General features: G+C 40.5%; 2 protein-coding genes across 5 annotated transcripts in view; one reads left to right on the forward strand and one right to left on the reverse strand.

Annotated features, from left to right (window-relative positions):
• Window positions 1–23,687, reverse strand: part of LOC141772556 (uncharacterized) — a 77,817-nt gene that overhangs the window by 2,776 nt on the left and 51,354 nt on the right. Inside the window, exon 2 of the mRNA XM_074643655.1 lies at window positions 2,109–2,154. Within this exon, the coding sequence (XP_074499756.1) occupies window positions 2,109–2,154 (46 nt within the window). The remainder of the gene's footprint in view (window positions 1–2,108; window positions 2,155–23,687) is intronic.
• On the forward strand, window positions 449–13,877 carry LOC141772551 (monocarboxylate transporter 2-like). Of its 4 annotated transcripts, XM_074643648.1 has the most exons (6): window positions 3,698–4,381; window positions 4,506–4,736; window positions 4,947–5,090; window positions 10,815–11,678; window positions 11,783–11,977; window positions 12,189–13,877. In XM_074643648.1, exons 2-6 carry the CDS (start codon window positions 4,520–4,522, stop codon window positions 12,197–12,199), a joined length of 1,431 nt encoding a protein of 476 aa, XP_074499749.1. In that variant the 5' UTR covers window positions 3,698–4,381; window positions 4,506–4,519; the 3' UTR covers window positions 12,200–13,877. The 4 variants fall into 4 exon arrangements, with proteins under 4 accessions (XP_074499747.1, XP_074499748.1, XP_074499749.1 ...); XM_074643646.1 differs by lacking the exon at window positions 3,698–4,381 and adding an exon at window positions 449–583 and having other exon boundaries at window positions 11,783–13,877; XM_074643647.1 differs by lacking the exon at window positions 3,698–4,381 and adding an exon at window positions 470–605 and having other exon boundaries at window positions 11,783–13,877.

Below are 23,687 nucleotides of genomic sequence, written 5' to 3' on the forward strand. Positions count from 1 at the left end.
TGTCAAGTCAGCAGCCTTCCTCATGATTGTGGTCGCGTGTACTAAACTAGACCGAGAGATATATGGTATTTATTCTGTATGAATAGCAATTTACTGAAACTCAAAATGAAATATTCAAATATTTTGAGATACCTTTTTCTTCCTTTTTTGAGCTTTAGGCTGTAATTATCGAAATTAAAATGAAAAAATGCTTGAAACATTTTAGTTTATGTGCAATGAGTCTATAATATATTACATTTTCACTTTCTTAAATAACTGATGAAGAATATTGAACTTTTTCGTGATATTCAAATTGTTTGAGCTGCACCTGTATATCATAATTTTGATTGGTATATCCCTGCATTATATTTAGCATTATTTTCCACCTGGTATTGATGACTAACTGCTGTCACTTCTGACATTTGAAGCTTGGTATGGGACCTCTCTCATTCCCAGTATGTGGTACATCGTATTCTCATGCAGTCTCAACTTTTGCAGCTGTGCCGAAGTTGACATTGTAGTTTCCCAGGACAGGACACACTGCTGTTGCTGCTGCTGCTCGGCTCTACACACTCTGCTGCTCCAGATTCACAGCTTTAAAAAGGTGACAAGCTTCAGATACTGAGGTAATGTTTGCATAAAAGTGAAGTTAACTGGGAGAACTTGTTGTTTTATCCGCTGGTGTTAGCTGTTGGCCATCTAGCTAACTGTTAGCTGCTAACTTTCTGAAAAGACGAGCACACTTTGCACAAATCAACTCGTGACTGAACGTGACTGCACGCGACTGCACGCTGTGTGTCACGGTGTTTTCTTATAGACAGACGTACCACTCCGTTGGTGTTTTGCAATAACAGAAAATAACAGTACACGCACTTAAATCCCTTATCTTCTACTACTCTATTAAAACGACAGAGTGGTGGTCTTTTTCTAGCAAACATCTTTGGCTGAACACAGACTGCTTATAAGGCACGTTTACCAGACTTGCAACCAGGGAATGAAATTAGCACCTGCAACCTGCCAAATAACAGGTAAATGTTGGCTGTGGCAGGTAAACATTTCAGGTCAGACAGGTTTTCCTTATATTAAGAATTTTTTTTTTAAAAGAAATTCCTAAATTACAAAATAGTCAGGGATTAAGGTTACATGATCCATATTTCTACTGTCTGTTACCACTGACTCAGTGTCTACTAGGAGTGGAAGAAAATATCTAAAATATTGATTATTGCAATACATTGCAAACTAATTAACAGTTTATATGCAAAGATTAACTCAGTCAATACTTCATTTTATTTGCAAAGATAGGCATCCTCTGTGATAAATTTAAATGCAGATCCTACTATTATGATTGCATAAAAAAGTTTTTATATATATATATATATATATATTTTATTTTTTTTAATTAACCTAAAGTGTTGTATATAGATTTCAGAAGTGGCAGACAAAAAAATGTGTGGCTAGTAGAACATGTTCAATGACCTGCCACAGTGACACGTTTGGAAAAAATGTAATTTTAGACCCTGATTACAACTGATACTGTACTTTATTTGTCCCTTTGCGGGGAATTTTTTGTTTTTGTTTGTTTATTTGTTTGGCACAATTTAAGACTATACAACATAACAAAAATAAATAAATTAATAAATGATAAATGAATAATATACAGTGCAGGAAGAGGCAAAAAAAAACACTGGGTTTATCTGAAGCCTCCACCTAGAGACAAGATTAATATAAAGAAATAATATGACTTCAATATGATTCATACCATCATACTTCTAATTTTTTATTTTATTATTAATAATATTAATTGGCTACTAAACTAAATAATGCATAAAAGCAAAAAGATCTGAATGTGCTACAGTTTACAGAGAAAATATCCAAAACAAACCTAAGACTGCAAGACTGTAGATCATTGGAAAGTTTAAAAAAAAAAAAACAGACCCCCTTTAAATAATAGCAACTTCAAGCTTCTACAAAGAGATTTCACTAATATTTTTCAAGTTAGTGACATTTTCAAAGTGCCTACCAATGCTTGTTGATGTTATTATTTATTCGGCCAATTAGCTTTTAATAAAAGTCACAACGTTTATATGTTACTGACAATAATATAACAGAGAAAACGCTTAAAAGCTTACCCTGACATCTGCAGACTCCGAGCTGCTGCAGGTCCGATGCTGATGTCTGCAGAGGACAGGTGCCACTCTCATTGAGTTTAAGGGAAATCTGGTCAAACCCGAAACCAAACATACTCCAATTCGGGAAAACATCTCATAAATACACTGAACCTGACTACCACAGCGGTGAACTACAGCTACACAGATAGTTTAGTGAGCCACATCCATGCTGTACATGACATCACCGGTGCAGCAAACATTAGATAACGTTGGACGCCAGCCAACTATACACGTGTTACACAAGCGGTTGAGTAACACAAGCAAAGGTTACCCGCTGACGGTGGTCAGAACACCTCGTTATCTCGACAGTCGCGTCTTCACATTGGCATAATTTAGTCAGAGAAAGTTAAATTCATTCATCCTCCTGCAGCTAACCGGAAGCCTGACTGAAGGGGGCGTGGTTATTGTGTAACTCTGCTATGAGAGGTCTCACTCTGCTGCTTTTTAACAAGACAAATGTTACTGGAACAAAGGTGAACTCACACCCCAGTTTCTCATAGGGGGGGATATTTTATTGGGCTTTTGCAGATAGATGAGATAAATGAGCATCTTTTAAGTGTATTAGTTTCATTTAACTTGTCCTCGTTAACTAAATACACATTAAAGCTTCAGTAGGCAGCAATGGCGGCTGGTGGATTTTTTTCTAGGTAGGGCTGTGCCACATCCAATCAATTTCAGCAAACATCCCGGTATGATTTCAAAAACACATTACTACTTTTCAGTTAAATAACCAACAATTATTTTATTCTAATAGGAGCATTAAAGAATGCTTAGAAAAACACAACAGTATAACATGTACTCAGTGGTGGAAAGTAAATATTTCCACATTGTAATAAAAAAAATAGAATAAAGAGCAAAAATAACGACACTGCAATAAAAAAAGTTTTTATTGCAAGTTAAAATAAAATTGTGAATAAACATATACTAATGCAAATCCAAAAGTTTTGTTTACAAATCCACAAGTTTTGTTTTCAAACAAAAGAAATCTGCATGTATCAGTTCAAACATAACATGCTTCCCATTACTAAGATGTAAGTTATGGGCAATTAATTAAATAAACACATTCATTTTCTGTCTTCTCCATTCCTACTCTGTCTTCTACATGGACTTCAATACTCCCTCTCTCGTTTACTAACAGTGGATGTTGCCAAGCTATCACTCCGATCTAGACTGGCCAATAGAGATGAGTCTTACGTCTTTCAGCGTAGGTCCCGCCCATGAGATTCAGCTCAACGCAAGCAAAACTTTTGGATTCGCAACCAAAACTTTAAGATTCACAGACAAAACTTTTAGACTCGCAAACAAAACTTTTAGATTCGTAAACTAAACTGTCGGATTTGCAAGCAAAACTTTTGGATTCCCTAAAAAAAATTGTGGATTCGCAACCAAAACATTGAGATTTGCAACCAAAACTTTTAGATTCGCAAACAAAACTTTAGGATTCGCAACCAAAGCTTTTGGATTCCCAACTAAAACATTTGGATTCCCGAACAAAACTTTTGGATTCACAACCAAAACTTTTAGATTCGTTAACAGAACTTTTAGATTTGCAAACAAAACTTTTGGATTCCCAACCAAAACTTTTAGATTCGTTAACAAAACTTTTAGATTTGCAAACAAAACTTTAGGATTCCCAACCAAAACTTTTGGATTCTTAAACAAAACTTTTGGATTCAAACAAAACTTGTGGATACACAAAATTGATTTTACTTGAAATAAAACATGTTTTGATTGCATGTCGACAGTTTTGTTCTTAAACCTATTCTGTTTGCTTGCACAATAAAGGCACAAAAATAACTCCATACTTTGAATAATTCTTTCTGAATAGCTGAAACACAATACTGGGGTTTTCTGGTTATATTCTAAGCTAAATGTGTATCTACTGTAATGTCTAATTAAATTTGAGCACCTCCTCGTTTTAATTAAGATAAAAGACGGCAAAGACAGCTTTTCTTTATTCAACAACCACAAGTCCCGCAAGGCTTTGACGGCACATCTATTGCTGTGATTCCAGGAACTCATTTTAGTGTTGAGCGCTAACAAAATAAATTTCATCTCCAGGAGGGGTGTTGCTTTTTCTGTATATGGTCACACCTATTTGTCATGCAAGCACACGTGATGGGATCAAAAGCCTTAAAGCGGGGTCTTTCTATTCTGAGCTATGCTTCTGAGGCAGACACAGCTTGGTACAACAACAGGGTTCATAGCCTGACTGTTCCAAGGATTGTGCAGAGGTGAGCTCTTGTGATATGTAGAATGTATGTTTTACGGTCTGCATCGTGTGAGCATTGCCACAGCTTTGAAAATGCAAAGATGTTTTTACTTTGTTCACTTCTTTTACCTGTTCCCACTATCCAGCCGGCGGATCGATCATGCCCCCTCCAGCAGCTGCCAAACTGGGCTACACACCTCCCGATGGAGGCTGGGGCTGGGCTGTCGTCTTTGGCGCTTTCCTCTCCATAGGATTCTCCTATGCCTTTCCCAAGTCCCTAACCATCTACTTTAAGGAGATTCAGGAATATTTTTCAGTTTCCTACAGTGAGATTGCCTGGCTGTCCTCAGTCATGCTCGCTTCTATGTATGCAGGAGGTCAGTGGCAATCATACCTTTTCAAAAATTTGACAAAAAGCATTTAGAAAAATGTTTCTGATGTTTCCCATTAACATTTTTGAATGAGCAAAGTTATTCTATCATACATGTTTTGTCCTTTATTTAACTAATACAGATATAGCCTCAGTGCTGTAAACCTTAAGGGAATGATTGTACCAAGAAAATTAGATATTTCTCTCCTCTGTACAGGACCTGTGAGCAGCGTACTTGTCAACCGCTACGGCAGCAGACCTGTGGTTATGGTCGGCGGGGTTATGGTTAGCGCTGGCATGGTGCTTGCTTCTTTTGGCAGGACTATCATGCATCTTTATCTTTGCGTTGGAGTAATTGGAGGTACATTTTTATATTTTTCATTATCAATCATAATAGATAAGATAGAGTTCATTTGGATTTTGAGGACTTTTACTAGTAAGGTTGCTGGTGTTTCTTGTAATGTTTGCTTTATGTTGTGACCGGCTGACTCAGGAGGATGCAGGTGTGTTTTGATCCTCAGAGTCAGTCCACTAGACACGTTTGCGCCCCTGTGGGGGGTTAACTTGGGCCATTGTGTGCAATCAGTAAATATTTTCTCAAATCACAATGAAATAATTACGCCCTGTTAAAACAATGCTATCAGAACAATACACAGGCTTAGGTTGGACCTTGTTTTTGTTTTTGTAAATGCCTCACTTACTTAGAAGCATTTAGAAAATCCCCACATGCCTGAATGTACGCCAGACCACATGATCACGCTAATACCAGCGAGAAAACAAACCTCTCAGGCTTTTAATCACGTGGAGATACTCTACCTACTGTGGCACAGAAAACAACTGTACATGAGTGAATTGCTGGATTTTATCTAGAAATGAAAAGGTATTCGACCACTATGGACATAGTAATTAAGGCTGCAACTAACTTATTTTCATTAGTGATTAATATGCAGATATCTTTATCGATTCATCAATTAATCATTGACCAACAGTCCAAAACCAAACTTTTTCAAAAGTTATTTAACACTCTGAGACCCACAATAGACCCGTTTTTGTCTTTTTTAGGGGGGGTACAGGGGGTCTTTAGGGGGAGATAGCAGGTCAGCAGTAGATGTCAAATAGAAGTGGTGTACATCATCTGAAACCTGAAGATTAATTTGAGATGCAGCACTGTGTGTCAAGTTTTCCTAGTAATAAATCAGAAGTAAACATAAATTAATTAATTATTTATATGTTATAAATTCATTCTAAAAGTGTATAAAGGTTTAGAACATTATGATAGAAGTACTCTATTGTGTATCATAAGTTGTTGTAGCAATTTTTGGATTGATACCATTTGTTACACAGATTTGGTGCTAAATTTAACAATTTTTTACCACTCGAGAATTGATAAAAATTATCAATAATCCCTCCAAAGTACCACATTAGGACACCAAGACCTTGAGGAACACCATAGAAAAAGTAATGAATAAGAAGAACGCCATCCATCCTCTGAATGCCCTATGTCTCTAGTTTGTGGCTGTAAAGTTTCTTGAGGCTGTGATTATCCTAGAGGTCACCACAGGTCATGTTATACATCCATCTTCAACCGCTTATCCGGGATCGGGTCGCGGGGGCAACAGCTCCAGCAGGGGACCCCAAACTTCCCTTTCCCGGGCCACATTAACCAGCTCTGACTGGGGGATCCCGAGGCGTTCCCAGGCCAGAGTAGAGATATAATCTCTCCACCTAGTCCTGGGTCTTCCCCGTGGTCTCCTCCCAGCTGGTCGTGCCTGGAACACCTCCCAAGGGAGGCGCCCAGGAGGCATCCGTGCTAGATGCCCGAACCACCTCAACTGGCTCCTTTCGACGCAAAGGAGCAAGGACTCTACTCCGAGTTCCTCACGGATGACTGAGCTTCTTACCCTATCTCTAAGGTTGACGCCAGCCACCCTCCTGAGGAAACCCATTTCGGCCGCTTGCACCCGCGACCTCGTTTTTTCGGTCATGACCCAACACTCATGACCATAGGTGAGAGTAGGAACGAAGATTGAACGGTAGATCGAGAGCTTTGCCTTCCGGCTCAGCTCTCTTTTCGTCACAACGGTGCGGTAAAGCGAATGCAATACCGCCCATGCTGCTCCGATTCTCCGACCAATCTCACGTTCCATCGTCCCCTCACTCGCGAACAAGACCCCGAGATACTTAAACTCCTTCACTTGGGGTAAGGACTCATTCCCTACCCGGAGTAGGCAATCCACCGGTTTCCTGCTGAGAACCATGGCCTCAGATTTAGAGGTGCTGATTCTCATCCCGACTGCGTCACACTCGGCTGCGAACCGATCCAGTGAGTGCTGGAGGTCGCAGACCGATGATGCCAACAGGACCACATCATCTGCAAAAAGCAGCGATGAGATCCTCAGCACACCGATCTGCAAACCCTCCTCCACCCGACTACGCCTCGATATCCTGTCCATGAATATCACGAACAGGATTGGTGACAAAGCGCAGCCCTGGCGGAGGCCAACCCCCACCGGAAACGAGTCCGACTTACTGCCGAGGATCCGAACACAGCTCTCGCTTTGGGCGTACAGGGATTGGATGGCCCTGAGAAGTGCCCCCCTCACCCCATACTCCCGCAGCACCCCCCACAGTATTTCCCGGGGGACCCGGTCATATGCCTTCTCAAAGTCCACAAAGCACATGTAGACTGGATGGGCATACTCCCAGGCCCCCTCCAGGATCCTTGCGAGAGTGAAGAGCTGGTCCGTTGTTCCACGGCCAGGACGGAATCCGCATTGTTCCTCTTCGATCCGAGGTTCGACTATCGGCCGAACCCTCCTTTCCAGCACCTTGGAGTAGACTTTACCAGGGAGGCTGAGCAGTGTGATACCCCTGTAATTGGCACACACTCTCTGGTCCCCCTTTTTGAAAAGGGGAACCACCACCCCGGTCTGCCACTCCTTAGGCACTGTCACCGACTTCCACGCGGTGTTGAAGAGACGTGTCATCCAAGACAGCCCCTCCCCACCCAGAGCCTTCAGCATTTCAGGGCGGATCTCATCAACCCCCGGGGCTTTGCCACTGTGGAGTTGTTTGACTACCTCAGTGACTTCCACCAGGGTAATTGATGATGGTCCCCCATCAGCTTCCAGCTCTGCCTCTACCATAGAGGGCGTATTGGTCGGATTCAGAAGTTCCTCAAAGTGCTCCTTCCACCGCCCGATTACCTCCTCAGTTGAGGTCAACAGTGTCCCATCCTTACTGTACACAGCTTGGATGGTTCCCCGTTTCCCCCTCCTAAGGTGCCGGATGGTTTTCCAGAAGCACTTTGGTGCCGACCGAAAGTCCTTCTCCATGGCTGCTCCGAACTCCTCCCACACCCGCTGCTTTGCCTCCGTCACGGCAGTGGCTGCTGCTCTTCGGGCCCGTCGGTACCCTGCAACTGCCTCCGGAGACCTCCGAGATAACATATCCCGGAAGGCCTCCTTCTTCAGTCGGACGGCTTCCCTGACCACCGGTGTCCACCACGGTGTTCGAGGGTTGCCGCCCCTTGAGGCACCTAAGACCTTAAAACCACAGCTCACCGCCGCAGCTTCAGCAATAGAAGCTTTGAACATCGTCCACTCGGGTTCAATGCCCCCAACCTCCACAGGGATGCCAGAAAAGCTCCGCCGGAGGTGTGAGTTGAAGATCTCTCGGACAGGGGCCTCCTCCAGACGTTCCCAGTTCACCCTCACTACACGTTTGGGCTTACCAGGTCTGTCCAGAGTCTTCCCCCACCCTCTGACCCAACTCACCACCAGATGGTGATCAGTTGACAGCTCCGCCCCTCTCTTCACCCGAGTGTCCAAAACATGCGGCCTCAGATCAGATGATACGATTACAAAATCGATCATCGACCTTCGGCCTAGGGTGCTCTGGTACCACGTACACTTATGAGCATCCTTATGTTCGAACATGGTGTTCGTTATGGACAATCCATGACTAGCACAGAAGTCCAACAACAAACGACCACTCGGGTTTAGATCAGGGAGGCCGTTCCTCCCAATCACGCCACTCCAGGTGTCTCCATCGTTGCCCACGTGCGCGTTGAAGTCTCCCAGGAGTCCCCTACTGGAGCCCCATACAGGACTCCATTCAGGGTCTCCAAGAAGGCCGAATACTCCGAACTGCTGTTTGGTGCATACGCACAAACAACAGTCAGAGTTTTCCCCCCCATAACCCAAAGGCGTAGGGAGGCGACCCTCTCGTCCACCGGGGTAAACTCCAACGTAGCGGCACTCAGCCGGGGATTTGTGAGTATCCCCACACCCGCCCGGCGCCTCACACCATGGGCAACTCCAGAGAAGAATAGGGTCCAACCCCTATCCAAGAGTACGGTTCCAGAACCGAGGCTGTGCGTAGAGGTAAGCCCTACCAGATCCAACTGATAGCGCTCCACCTCCCGCACAAGCTCCGGCTCCTTCCCCCACAGAGAGGTGACGTTCCACGTCCCCAGAGCCAGCCTCTGCCGCCCGGGTCCGGTCCGTCGAGGTCCCTGGCCTTCACTGCCACCCGTGTGGCAGCGCACCCGACCCAAGCGGTTTTTCCCGCAGGTGGTGAGCCCACAGGATGGAGAGGAGGGGGGTGCCACGTTCCTTTTTCGGGGTATCCCCGGCCGGGCTCCGTGGCAAGCCCGGCCACCAGACGCTCGTTGACGGGCCCTCCGTCTGGGCCTGGCTCCAGACGTGGGCCCCGGGCTTCCTCCGGGCCGGGTAACTCCTCCTCTGCCTCGTGTCGTCATTGGGTTTTTTGTGAACCATTCTTAGTCCGGCCCCTCACCTAAGACCAATTTGCCATGGGAGACCCTACCAGGAGCACGAGGCTCCAGACAACACAGCCCTCAGGGTCATAGGGACACACAAACCTCTCCACCACGTTAAGGTGATGGTTCCCGGTCATGTTATACAACGATGTCAAATTTTAAAAAATGGCCTCACTATATGACATGGCTACTATGGGGACTAACATCATCACACATGAATACTATTGGGCTCATTGGATCCACAAGAGTCTCAGCATTACAGTGATACCCAATTTATGTAATTCCAAGACTGTTTAGGGACCCCAGTATGCAGAAATATAAAAATACACAATTTTTAGAATAGGTGAAAATAACACATTTATACTGCATGAAAAAAAAACTGCATGTTTTTTGCCCAAAACTGCATGTGATTATCATAAAGTGGGCATGTCTGTAAAGGGAAGACTCATGGGTACCCATAGAACCCATTTTCAGTCACATATCTTAAGGTCAGAGCTCAAGGGACCCCTTTGAAAATGGCCATGCCAGTCTTTCCTCGCCAAAAGTTTGCCCAACTTTGGAGCATTATTTAGCCTTCTTCGTGACATGCTAGTATGACATGGATGGTACCAATGGATTACTTGGTTTTTTTTCTAGTTTCATATGGCATATGCACCTTCACTCTAGCTCTAAAACAAACTGCTACTGCTCTCAGAGTGTCAAACTAATAATCCACTATCAAAATATTTACCGTCCGATGCATTTTGTCGATCAACTGGTCAACTAATTGACTAATCGTCTCAGCTCTAATACTAATAATAGAAATTGTTGGAAATGAATCAGGAAGAAATGTGTAGTTTTGTATCAGACGAGCCTTGGACTAATTCATAATCTAATTGCTATTCATATTAACGCTCTACAGTGCATACAGTATATTGATTTTTTAGTACATTTTTGAAACCTTTACACAGCTATTGCAAATATTATTAAATAATAATATTGAATTATTATAGCGGCTAAAAATGCCATTATCTAATCCCCTCAAGGTGGACGTGATGGTTTTATGGTGTAGTTTTATGATGCAATTAAAATCTGAATTCCTCTCTGGACAATGTGTGACGCTGAATGTTAACATTTTGATAAAGCTGCTGCTGATGAAGAAGACTTTTGTTAGATATCCACATGCCTCTCTGTCTGTCTTTAAATTTTCTTTTTTTTTTTAAATGAGACATCAGCATCACAAGTTTTACTGTATATCGTATTATATGATCACATATTGTATTATTTATGGTATGTTAATGAACCATTTCATTATTTCAACAGGTTTTGGCCTCGCCTTCAACCTACAGCCGGCCCTGACGATCATAGGTACCTACTTCCAGGTCAAAAGGCCAATGGCGAACGGGCTCGCCATGACAGGAAGTCCAGTTCTCCTGTTCACACTGGCTCCTCTCAATCAGTTTCTCTTTGATTCTTTTGGCTGGAGAGGGAGCTTCCTCATCCTGGGAGGCATTGTTTTGAACTGCTGTGTAGCTGGCGCTTTGATGAGACCAGTCAATAAAAATGCCCAACCCAAACTAAAGGCTGAACCACCGGAGTGTAACAGGGCAGCCACCGAGGAAGCTGCTACTTCAGACGCCAATGCACAGTCAGCTAACCTTCTGACTGAAGAAAAGCAAAACGAGAGCAGGAGTCAGGGCTGCTTGCACACATTCATAGATCTCTCACTTTTCAAACACCGGGGCTTCCTCATTTATCTCATTGGTAATGTGTTCATGTTTTTTGGGTTTTTCGCGCCTGTGGTCTTTCTGGCTCCGTACGCCAAACATCAAGGGATTGATGAATATTCAGCAGCTTTCTTGCTTTCTATTTTTGCTCTGGTGGACATGATTGTCAGACCAGCAACTGGCCTCATTGGCAACACCAAGTGGATTCGGCCACGGATCCAATACTTTTTCAGTTTTTCAGTTGCATACAATGGCGTGTGCCACCTTTTATGCCCACTGTTACCTGGATATTGGGGTCTGGTTACTTATGCAATCATCTTTGGTGTGGCGTTTGGGATGGTTTGCTCACTGCTTTTTGAAGTTCTGATGGACCTTGTTGGAGCTCAGCGCTTCTCCAGTGCAGTCGGACTCGTCACCATCGTCGAATGTGGACCGGTGCTTCTTGGACCTCCAATGTCAGGTTTGTGAACTTTGGAGACAAAGATATTTTATTTCAGATTATAAATGCATAAACAACATTTTTTATAAAATGACAACCAATGAAGTGTGTGTCTTCTCTTTCAGGACTTCTAGTTGATATTTTAGGGGACTACAAATACATGTACTACGCGTGCGGAGTGTTCATGCTGGTGCCTGGCATATATTTCTTCTTCATGCATTACTACAACTACAAGAAACTGGACGAGGAGCGGAGGCAGGGTGTGGCTGCGGAGATGAGGACTTGTGAAGAGGCAGTCCAACTCAAAACGAGCCAAGATGGTAAAACAGCACATGAAACAGATGGATGAACATGCTGACTATAACATTTGGTATTTTAATGGTTTATTTTATATATGTTAGTATTACAGCACACGTCCATTGTAACTCTACTGGCCCTCGTTCATAAATCATCCAGAAATGCTGCAGTTCCTTCCAATGCAATTCTCATAATGGCTCTATAAACTAATATGGTTCCTCTTTGTTTCTTCAGTGGCTGAATAAAAAGTAATTTTCCTGAGGGACTGATATAAAATAACGAGTCGAACCCCCACAACACAGAGCCATACCACTACTCTTTACTGCCATCTTGTCACCACTAGATGGCACCGGACACCATCATGTGAGAACTCAAGGTGCAACACATCTCAACTATTAAACTAAAATTAAAACAACAGACATCTTCATTGGTGGTTTGGTTCTTTACAGATTTGTTTTCCAAAGTCTGGGTCGTGACCCCCCACCCATGGGCTGGCAAATAATATGAATATGTGTTGCATGGGGCGAAGCAATTTAAATATGAGAAAATGAAATGTCTGTTGTAAAGACTACACCCTTCCTCTCTTAAAATACCTGCCCTGAAATCCCCTCCTGCTGCCCATAACTTTAACTCCCACTCTTTTTTTTCTTTAAAATTCTTTATCCATTCTTCAAGTTTTAGTCGACAGTAAAAAAGCATTTTCAGTGCCATGGGGATCTGTACAAGTTGCTTCACTGCGGCATCACTTTAGTACAGTCGTAAAAATTCAGTATTAGGTTCTGGAAATGTTTTAGCATTGAACTTTTAAATACGTTTTGGGAACCCTATGTGCCTTTAATAAAAAAGACTGCATTTGCATGTGCAGGTGACAAACTGAAATGTTTTACTTACCCTCACTGACATAAAAATGTTTTGTGCATGTAACACCCGCACATTTATCATACTGTAGTTACTGTAGCGTCCAAATATTTCAGTATTTTAAAGTGCTATTTTTAGTTGTTTCTCAGTCGATACATATTTATCTTATGTGTGTTGTGAAGAACCTAATAACCTAATAATACATATAAATCAAAGGTTCTGCCTCATCTAGCACACCGCATAGAACATATTTAACAGCAGACAAAATTTGAAATCCCATGCCAGGTCACATCAACACATCACAGGTCAAACTTTATATTCTAACACACAGCCTGATTGCAGCCTCTTAGTGCCAGGCCTTAAGCAACTGCAATAAAAAGATACACAGTGGAGACATTCAGGAAAAGAACAATGCCATTATAAGAGATGTATGCTTAAATGATCCATTCTTATCATGTCCCTGCAAGGTGCATATTGACTTCCTTTTTCAGACGGATGAAAATTGCTTAAGTGAGGGAATCGATAAGTTTATTTATAACCTTAGACAACGTTATTTGAAAATCAGATAAACAGTGTAAATCCATGGCTTATGGGTCGGTGGTCTTATCTTTGGATGCTGGTTTAATTTAAATCAACTAAAATATATTACCGTTTACCCAAAGTGGTTATCCAATGTTAGACACAACAAGCTAAAGTTTGACTATAAAACTGTTTTTAATGTATTTTCAGTTGTACAAAATCACATATCACACAAGACCACACTAAAATAGCTCCATTATGAGTAAATGTTCTGCACTACACTAATAATGTGACTGTAGTAAAAGTACAAAGAGTATTATCAGAAAAATGTGTTTTAAGTATCAGAAGTATTCATTGCAGAGAAATAGCCCTTGTCTAACGATAAATCTGTACTATATACTGTATATGCTATTATACATACAACATTGTATTAGTATTACTCATGTGTTAATGTGTAAGTGGTATTAAACTCTCGGTTGAGGTGGAGCTAATTGTTAACCATGTTATATTAGGCTAAAACTAATAAATATTTTCATTTTGGATTCATCTGCTGGTTATTTTCTTGATCAGTCAATTCCTTGTGTGTTATGTAAAATGTAAGACAATAGTGACAAATGTCCATCACAATTACCCAGAGCTCAAAGTGACATCCACAAATGTCTTGTTTTGTCCGACAAGCAGTCCAAACTTCAATGATATTTAAGTTTACTCTAATTTAATACAAGGAAAGGCAGCAAATTGTCTCATTTGGGAAGCTGAAACCACCAACAACTCTTTGGCATTTATACTTGAATGATTAGTGAATTATCAAAAAGTGAGTGTTTGATTAAAGCAGCAGTAGGCAAGATTGGAGCAAATATTATTAAAAATGTTATTTTTATAAAACGGTCACTACATCCTGACAGAAGTGCATGAGACAGGTAATCTGAAAAAAAGTCATGTTCCTCTGTGTTCTCCGGTGCTCCTAATGGCATCTGCAAGATCTCACAGACTGGAGGAAAACAACCAATCAGAGCCGAGCTGGAGCCGGCCGTCTATATGAGCAGCTGTCAATCACTCGCAAACTATGATCAAACGGTCAAACTAGGCAGCGTTGATAAAAATATGAATCAATACTCTGTTACGGTATTGCCTATTTCTTGCCTCAAATGTTTTTAGAAACATCTTGTAGTGTCCTGTTTAGCTGTAAAATGAAAAAGTTTATGACCCGGCAGCCATGTTGAAATAAATTGAGGAAATACCAAGCACCGCCCACCAGCCGGAGCAAACTTTCTCATTTTACAGCTAAACAGGACACTACAAGATGTTTCTAAAAACATTTGAGGCAAGAAATAGGCAATACCATAACAGAGTATTAATTCATTTTTGATCAGTGCTGCCTAGTTTGACCGATTGATTGACAGCTACCGAAGTTAAATGAACAGCCAATAGGAATGCTCTCTCTCTGGAATGACCTGTAATTGGCCAAAGTCTCCTGTCACGAGCTAGATTTTTCAAAGTCTGAAAACAGAGCCATGAGGAGATGTAGAAGTCTAGTTTTCTCTCAGAACACTTGAATTACAATATGCTGAAAGGTTATTTTTTGCCCAATGATGCCAAAAACGTTCTGCCTACTGCAGGTTTAAATGTGGGAAGCCAAAATCTATTAATAATATTCCTAATTATATTTTAATATAATTAATAATAATATTATTAATAATATAATATTATTAATATTTTATTAATTGACAGCCCTTAGTGACATGAAAGTTTAAAATGGCTGGATTAAATGCAGTTTGCAAACCAAATCATATTTTAGTGAAGTGAAACATGAACAAATTATTTAAAGCTGTCTTAAAAAAAATAGAGAAAAATACGATTATGTAGATATGTGACAAATTTCTCATCTATTCCAATGGAAAATATTGATGAGTCGACACAAAGTGAGACCTCCAATTAGTGGCAGTTCCCATATACTCTGTATCGACTCCTCACTGAACAGCTTGAGCATAATCACTGTGATGAACTGTGACTGATGTCAGTAAATCTGACTTTAATTGGGACCGAGACGATTAAATCCAGGGCGGCTCTGCGTCCAATCCCTGTGATGACTGCTACCGTGCTGAGACAAGATGTTTTAACCATGCTGAACCCGAGGTTCTGTTTTAACCACGTGGTTGTGATGTCTGTAAAGACAGGGAGTGATACTGTCTATTTAATCCAACATGTTTGTTAATAATCTCTGCTAATCTTCTTTACCCACAGCAGCAGAACTAATCTGTCTTCACAATGTTTGCACTCGGAGGGAAGGCAACGTCATGTGAATACGAGAGACTTAAGAGTTTATTCATCAGCCCTGTGGACGGCGCTATTAATGACACATCGCTGATCTAAAATAAACATCAATAGCCAGGGCAGCTAACTCGGATACACAGGGCATGTCGACAGAGGAGCAATTACCATGTCAGTCTATCCAAGGAGCTCTCATGGACTCAATCACACCTTCCCGAGACTAGAGACACCATGTCCTGCAGTGTGCCTTAACCGACTGTCGCCCCTGACGAAACACAAGATTTACACATCATTTGGTGAAAACAATGTACAGAGTACCCTACTCTCAAAATCAATAATCTTTGCAAACAGCTACCGTAACATCGATCATGGTCACCTCGATATTTGTGGCGTAAAATCATCTTTATTTCTCTGGTATCTTTTGAAAAATAGAATCTCTCTAGCACAAAGCAGTCAACATCTGAATGTGTAGAAGGAAAAAAAAAAAGAGAAAGTGTAGATTTTGTTTCAGTGTCTCTAATCCCTGGAAGGAAGCCTGAATCAGATGAGAAATGTCTGTTCTACAAAATACTCAGATAGCTCATTATACTCGTTAATGTTCATCTTGAAAGGACATTTGTAAACAGATATATGTACAGTGCGCTGTCTATTGCTGTGGTGGAAACTAAGTAAATTTAGTACTGTACAATTTTGAGGTACTTGCATGTGACTGTTACTTCAGTATTCAATTTGCTGCTACTTTATACTTCTACTTAACTAAATTTCAGAGGTAATGTACTTTTTACTTCACTACATTTATCTAGCTGCTGTAGTTACGAGTTACTTTGCAAAATAGGATTTTACCTTACGAAATACAATCCATTATTAAAGACTAAACTAGAGGTGAGAGTAATACATATTTAGCAATCCGTTGACAGTTTTTTCATTAATCGTTTAGCCTTCAAAAAGTAAAACAAAAAGTGAAATTTCCATCCCAGTTTCCTCCAGTCCAAGGTTTCATATTCAAATGTTCAAATATCTTGTTTTGTCCAACCAACATTCCAAAAACTAAAGATATTCAGTTAACAATAATTATAAAACATAGAAAAGCAGCAAATCCTTACAGCGGGGAAACTGACATTTTTGGGATATTTTTTATAAAATTGTTGATTACTTTTCTGTTTATGAATTAGTCGATTAATAAACTAATTGTTTCATCCCAACGGTATGTTTTACAGTTGCTTATCTAGCAGTGACAGAGCAACATTATCATTCATTTGGAGTCGTGTTTCTGACTAACTGATGAATGTAAGTCCAATAATTCACTCTCTTTTAGCTCGGTTTTTGGTCTCCACCAACTCATGAGGGAAATCAGTCTCTTTAGCTTCTAAATGCTCCACTATGTTCACCAGCTAGTTTTCACGGTGTCTGTCTGCTGGTTGGTGCTGAGCAGGAAGTGTACTATGAGTTTTTAAAGCTATTTTGCTGAATAATATGAATAAGTATGTTTTCTTTATTGTATAATCACCTGAAATTAAGAACCGTTGTTTTCGTTAGCTTAGAATGAGTCGTTTATATCTACATACGGACAAACCAAGCATTGACTCTTCGCATTTGCACGTTGGCCACCATAGTTCTCCTAGATGCTTGGCACACGTTAGAAGTTTCAGTTGGTTGCAATCTGCAACCTCACCGCTAGATGCCGCCAAATCCTACACAATGCTCCTTTAATGCCGAGGGGAGCTCTCTGTAGGTTCATCACTATGAGCGTCGTCTTTCATTTGATACATTTGTATCCTAACATATAGATTATAGCTTTAAGTAAAGGATCTGAATACTTCTTCCACCACTGCTGTTTTGTACTGAGAATGTACAAGAGGTTTGAAACATGCCAAAACTATACTGGAAAAGTGTCTCTCAACAATCCTTGGATGAATAGCATTTTTGAATATCTTTACCAGGCCAAGACAGTTTGGTATTACAGACACTCGACCAGGCAAACTGTGCTGTTGCTGCTGCTGGACACCAGTCATCCTTGTGGAATACAAATTGGACAAAACAGGCCCTTATGAAGACGGCCATTTTTTTAACTCAAACAAAAGAGGAACTTAAACCCCTAAACTACTCAATCATGACTAATGCTTGTAAAAGAAATTGAGTCGCAAAGCAAAAGGACTTAATGAGATTATGTTTCCCATAATTAGCAATCTGTGAAACACATTTCCCAAAACCGAGGACACTACGGCTTTTTTGTTCGCCGTCGAGCCTAAGAATGTGTGAATTATCATCCAAACACACATTTACCCCACTTTTCAGAGCTGACAATGCAGAACCCCTGACCAATATCCTTAATCTGCCACTCAAAATACATTTAGCCTTTGTGAGAACAAATGTGCGCCGCTGAAACACTGGTTGTGGAGACTCTCCGCTGCTTATTAGAACCATTGTTCGTCTTTATCTGGTGAACACAGACAACCACTAAAGCTTGCATGTCTGGGGGACGGTGGTGCTGTTGTGTGCATATTACAGGAAGAATACAAGGATTGTCCTGTGGATTATAATCTATCCTTTGAATACCACACTGAATTGCACTGCTACATAAACAATTTTGATTGAAGAGCGTAAGGAGTTCATGACATAAACTACCCGGAAGCGCTGTAGCATTTACACATTGTGCACACACGCAGCCTCTAATGTAATCTGTGGCATGTGGATGATAAAAAGTAAGTGGCTTGTGTTATCAGTCTATCAGGGCAGCACACTTGAGTGACCAATTCGACCTGAGATAACATTGTAAGATTTCATTTAATTCCTCAGCCTTGATTTGGAAAATAGTATTGAATCTGAGATCGTTCCCAATCCCCATGTGCAGACGCCTGAGATAGTCATTCCAGCGTCAAGTCCCCAGGGATCGACACCCAGGCCTGGGCTGAGACTGAGAGCATGACAGAGAGACCGGGCATGGAAAAGGGAGAGGAGCAGAAATAATTATAAGAGCAAGTGAGGCGTATCGGCTTGTCCTTGGCTCAAAATGAAAAGCAGGATGAAACATGATGGCACAAATCAACTGCAAGCTTTAATACAGTACCTGATGATTCACTCATAACATCTGTGTAATTACACATCAGGAACCTTGTAATACCGAGATTCTGTTACCAAATTGTGTCATCTGCACGTTTCTGGCCAAGACCCAGAATAATTAAATGTATCATTACACTGAACCAAAATTGTTGATGAGCAGGAAGCCGTGATGATGGCAGCCGTCTCTGGGAATGTGGGAGGCATTAATGACTAACTTATTTTGATACACAACCTTTATTGTCGCATGTCTGAGCTGAAAAGGTTTTTGAGCACACTGGCCTTTGTAACTGCGAATGAGCGCTACAGTAGCTGGAGTGAATCAATGTCATCAGGGGTTCTTTGTGTTTCAAGGACAGTCTCTCCTGAGTCTGAGGCTGACATGACGAGGTTGTTGACTGTCGCAGCTGCCTCGCTAAACCCCCCCAAAGGTGTGTGATTAAATTCCCATTCTTGTCCTAAAGAGAAGTGGAGCCATTTAGAAACCTATAAACCATATGGACAAGTCAATAAAGTGTCTTTAAAGTAGAGCCTATAGGTTCTCTCTGAAGGAAATGACAATAGAAACTGGATGCGTTTGTGTGCAGCACACAGTGTGGATGAACACAATGGTTTTTTTTCACATTTCATGTAGTTGAGCAACCGTTCTTAAAAAGGAGTTGTCAATAGCGACACAGGTCGAGAGAAAGTCATTCAAAACCTAATTTTCTTGTTTGAAGGTTTCAATAGTATTCTTTATTATTTTTGAAAAACTGTTTCAAGGACTAGCACAATGCTAAAACTACTAGAATTAAACCACTATTACAGGATAAAGCTGTTGATTGTTGTGCTGTTGTTCCATATTTTTGGTATTGTTAACAGGCCCAAAGGGGAGAATTAAGTGCCACACAGATGATACGGAAGTAGTCTTGAGAAATGGATTAATCCATTGTTAGTTTTAGACCTTTCAATGGATTTGTTGTAAAAACGTCCTCCCGTCCTTCAGCCAGTAAATCATTTACAGTTTGACATAATGGTTTCTGTTAACAAGACAGATTAGGTGCAGGGGCATGGTTTACATATATATATATATATATATATATATATATATGTTATAACCTGAGTTCTTCATGTCACACATGACTGGCATAATGGAAAAACCAAACCATGCTAATTGTGCTGTGACATCCAATGGTAAATTCCAACCTCTCTTTGAGAGTCACGGTTTCTTAAACTGCAGATGCGTTTAAGGACAGCTTCATTGAATTTCATTATCTTGCTTTGTCTTTGAGTCATTTTGAAAAATTCCCATTACTGTGCTGCTTTAATTAAACATAATCCTGCTGACTCAATTAGGCTTTCCATTTTGTTTTTTAACAGAAGTGGCAGGATAAATTTCAGCTTCAAGGTGAAACTGAAATAAATAACCAAATCATAGAACAAGGCCAAAGTGAGCATGGCTCACATACCCCCGCTCACCGCTTGACCCCTACTAAAGTAGGCCCAAAGGTTTTGCCATTTTGGAACTAATGGAATTAGTCTATTGAGCACAATCTAGCTTGTTATTATCTCACCTTCCTCAAGTCCAGGATGGCCAATTTTTTAAAAAATTTTGGCACCCTGGACTTCTAAACCCAAAAGCACAACTAGACCACACTGTCAACCATCATACCAAATTTGAAGTTCCTAAGTTAAATAGTTTCTGAGTTCTGCTCCGGAAAACGAACAGACGGAAGGACGTTGTCGCGGGGGTATAATCTCCCATGTCCAATATTTTGTTGACCCATCCACCCACCCCATTCTCTTCCCTATGACTTTGTCTCACTATAGTATCATCACCTTTTTACAGCTGCTAGAGGGTTTTGTCACTTGAATTTAAATAAATTGTATATAGGGATGTTGTATTTGGGCAATGAGGAAACAACAGATGCTGTCATTGTTCAACTTGCTTGCTTTACTTATTAGACTGTTATTAAATGGAAATTATGATTGTCGTTCATCAGGAGCAAGGGAGGAAATGGTGTCACGTTGTTACAGAGATAGGTCAACAAAGTGTTGTACTGTAACATGGGACTCTACGGTTCGCTTCCCATTTCCTAATGACAGTCAATATTGGTTTCTTTTAACCATGACAGCCATCATTCCATAACCTTAATCAAGAAGTCATTGTAACCCCAATCTCGGAACGGGATATATATCTGGGGTTCTGGTGTAGCCAGCGGATATCCGGGCCAAGACTTCCTGTTTCCTGCGCTGCTCGTTTACAGTCCAATTGTGAAAGCGTGTTTAACCTCCTTTCTTCACTCAAGAGATTATTGCAACCCAAACCACAACCTTTCCCAAACAGTAACCAAGCAGTTTTTGTACCTAAACCTAACCAAACCTTAACCGTAGCAGTGAGATCAGAAAAAAGTTTTATTTTGCAACTATGACACTCACTGATATGAAATATGTTGTCCAGCCGATGCTTATATGTATTATTGTGAAGGGGAATATTAAGCTCGAAGTGTGAAAGTTGACTTGAGTAAATGGCTTGAAATATTAAAATCCTAATTAGAAACATTATTTATACATTCTCTGTTAGAAATAAACATACTGTCATCACCTAGTGCACATGTAATCATTTAAAGTATTTGTGCAGTGTAAAGCAGAAGATTTGTGGTTTAGCAGTATGGGAAACAAAGCAACAGAAGCACAGCTGTGTCGATGATGTCAGTTCTCACACCTTTTGTTTGTCTTAACCCATACCGTTTCTGAATAAAAAACAATACTATAATGACTTCCTATTTCCCATGAAAATTAATTGGCAGGTTTTCTCTTAAGCAATACATATTTTACTGTAATAAAGCCTCAGTTTAATGTATCTGTCCAGTAGTGCTTCAATTAAATTGTTAAGAAAAAGATCAGTTCATTTCTAATGAAAACTAAAAACAGTAAATCAAAGATTTTCAATACAGCTCGTCATAATAGCTTTTAGCACTTATTACACAGAGCAGCTCTGCCTTGTCACAGATCTCTTTCTGCATCAGTTTGATAAGATATGAGAAAACACAGTAACATATTGCTGGTTTACTTTTGCAAACTAATACACATTTAGGTAAACATTTTGCTGTTTAATTCAATTTTAAAATGAATATGTATTAATTTAAAAGACATTCCTTATGGTTGTAGTATAGTTGCTATGTTATTTGAGGTCTGTCGGACCCTGTAACTCAACCAGGGGTCCTTGATGAATAGTTTATTTTCAATATTTAATTCACTATAGAAGTAAGGCTGTCACTGTGATGGAATTTCCCCTGCGGTGATAATGACTGGCTCAACAGCGTGGTATACGGGTATTATGGTATTATTGCAAATCTTTTTTTTTTTTTTTGCAAATTACTTTATTCATCCTGATTTTTGTGCTCTATAAATACGCTTTATCGTTAGGCTATTATTAGGTATATTGTTGCTTTTTAAATGACAGATGAAAGTTTTAAAACTAATTTAAAACTTGTTTATTGTTAAATGCAGAACACAGAAGGGCAATGAGGCGCAGCACTTTTTTCAGCTGCGCTTTGGTTGCTACAGTATGATATGGAATATCAAAATGTCAGCACAAGGTAGAGTACTTGCTCTGGATGAAGGGAAGGCTGAAGAGAGAGGATGGACCCGCCGGTCTATGTGTATTCATTTTCTCACTTGTAGCCTACATGTAGGATGTGACGGTTGGTCATCGTGGAGTTTTACCCAAAGTTGAACATTTTTCAACTCTTGGCGACCGGAAAGAAACACCATATGTGCAGCGCTCAGCGCAGAATAGATGCTCAGCATCTCGTCGCACTGCTGCCATTTGTAGCAACATGTAAAAACGCTGTGCTCCCATTGCAAAAAATAAAAAAAATAAAAAAATGGGATGGCTTATCAATAATATCGCGGTATTGCAATATTGCAATTATTATGACAGCCCTATATAGAAGTGAGCCCAATGTGAGTAAGAGTCATACTGTGATAATAGGTTTCACTCCCTCTACGGTTATCTCCTCAACTGTAGTTGACAACTAATTCTGGTCTTTAACAACCAAAATCTTTTTCAGATGGAGGTCCCTGAATCGGAACTTTAAAAAATGGGGGTCCATGACCTAATGTGCATCACTTTAGGGGTCATTGACACTAAAAAGGTTGAGAACTACTGCTGTAACTGATGTCACAATGTCAAAATATCACATTTTGCTTGGGTGCATCTAAGATTTAAAAGTATTTTCTTGATACTGGATCTTTACCAGGAAAGGAGGACTTATTCTGTAACTGAACTGCCTTCAGTGGCAGCTCAACTGCAGCAGTTTGCATTTCTAAACCTTTCTGTTAACAGTGATAATTAGAGATTATTGCTGCTTTAGACGCTGCTTTGGTTAATTTATATAACCTATATGTATATTTTCCACGTCATTTCAACTCTAACTTTTGTTTTGTTTCCCCTCTAAAATCAGCCCAGTCACTCCTGTTACTGCCAGGCAACACAAATCAATGATCAACCTTTTCAAGTATTTGTTGGTTCCGCAATCCATGTATATTAGGCTCCACTGAAGCCTAAAGTAAGAATTAGAAATCATTTCCTTTATTTCTTTCATGTGGAAAATTACACCTCAACGAATTATTTGCCATAGATTTTCAGAGATTTTTAGCAAGCCGCCGCCACCGCAGCATCTATCTTTTTAATGGAGAAGAGTTAAGAGCTAATGCAACAGAATGACAAACCACATAACTCACAAACTGACTCCTGTGCAGCCAATCAGCTTTAATGTATTGTAATGTATTCATAAGGTCGCTCGGTGGTGATGGATTGGCTGAGCTTCAGAAAGTGGGAAGCTAATAAACAAATTTGTTAAGTCTTTATCCTCCTTTACTGATGCAGCTCAGGATGCATCACCGCACGAAAAGCTTTAAATATGTCCCTCAGACATATTTTTATTATCAAATCAAGAAGAAAGCACATAAAATATGGTGGGAATGATTGTTACAGCAATGCTTTGGCAACAAAAAAAGCCCAAATTAAAAACAAGGCCAATG

Source organism: Sebastes fasciatus, chromosome 8 (assembly GCF_043250625.1).
Source record: "Sebastes fasciatus isolate fSebFas1 chromosome 8, fSebFas1.pri, whole genome shotgun sequence".
In the NCBI taxonomy this organism is placed as follows: domain Eukaryota; kingdom Metazoa; phylum Chordata; class Actinopteri; order Perciformes; family Sebastidae; genus Sebastes; species Sebastes fasciatus.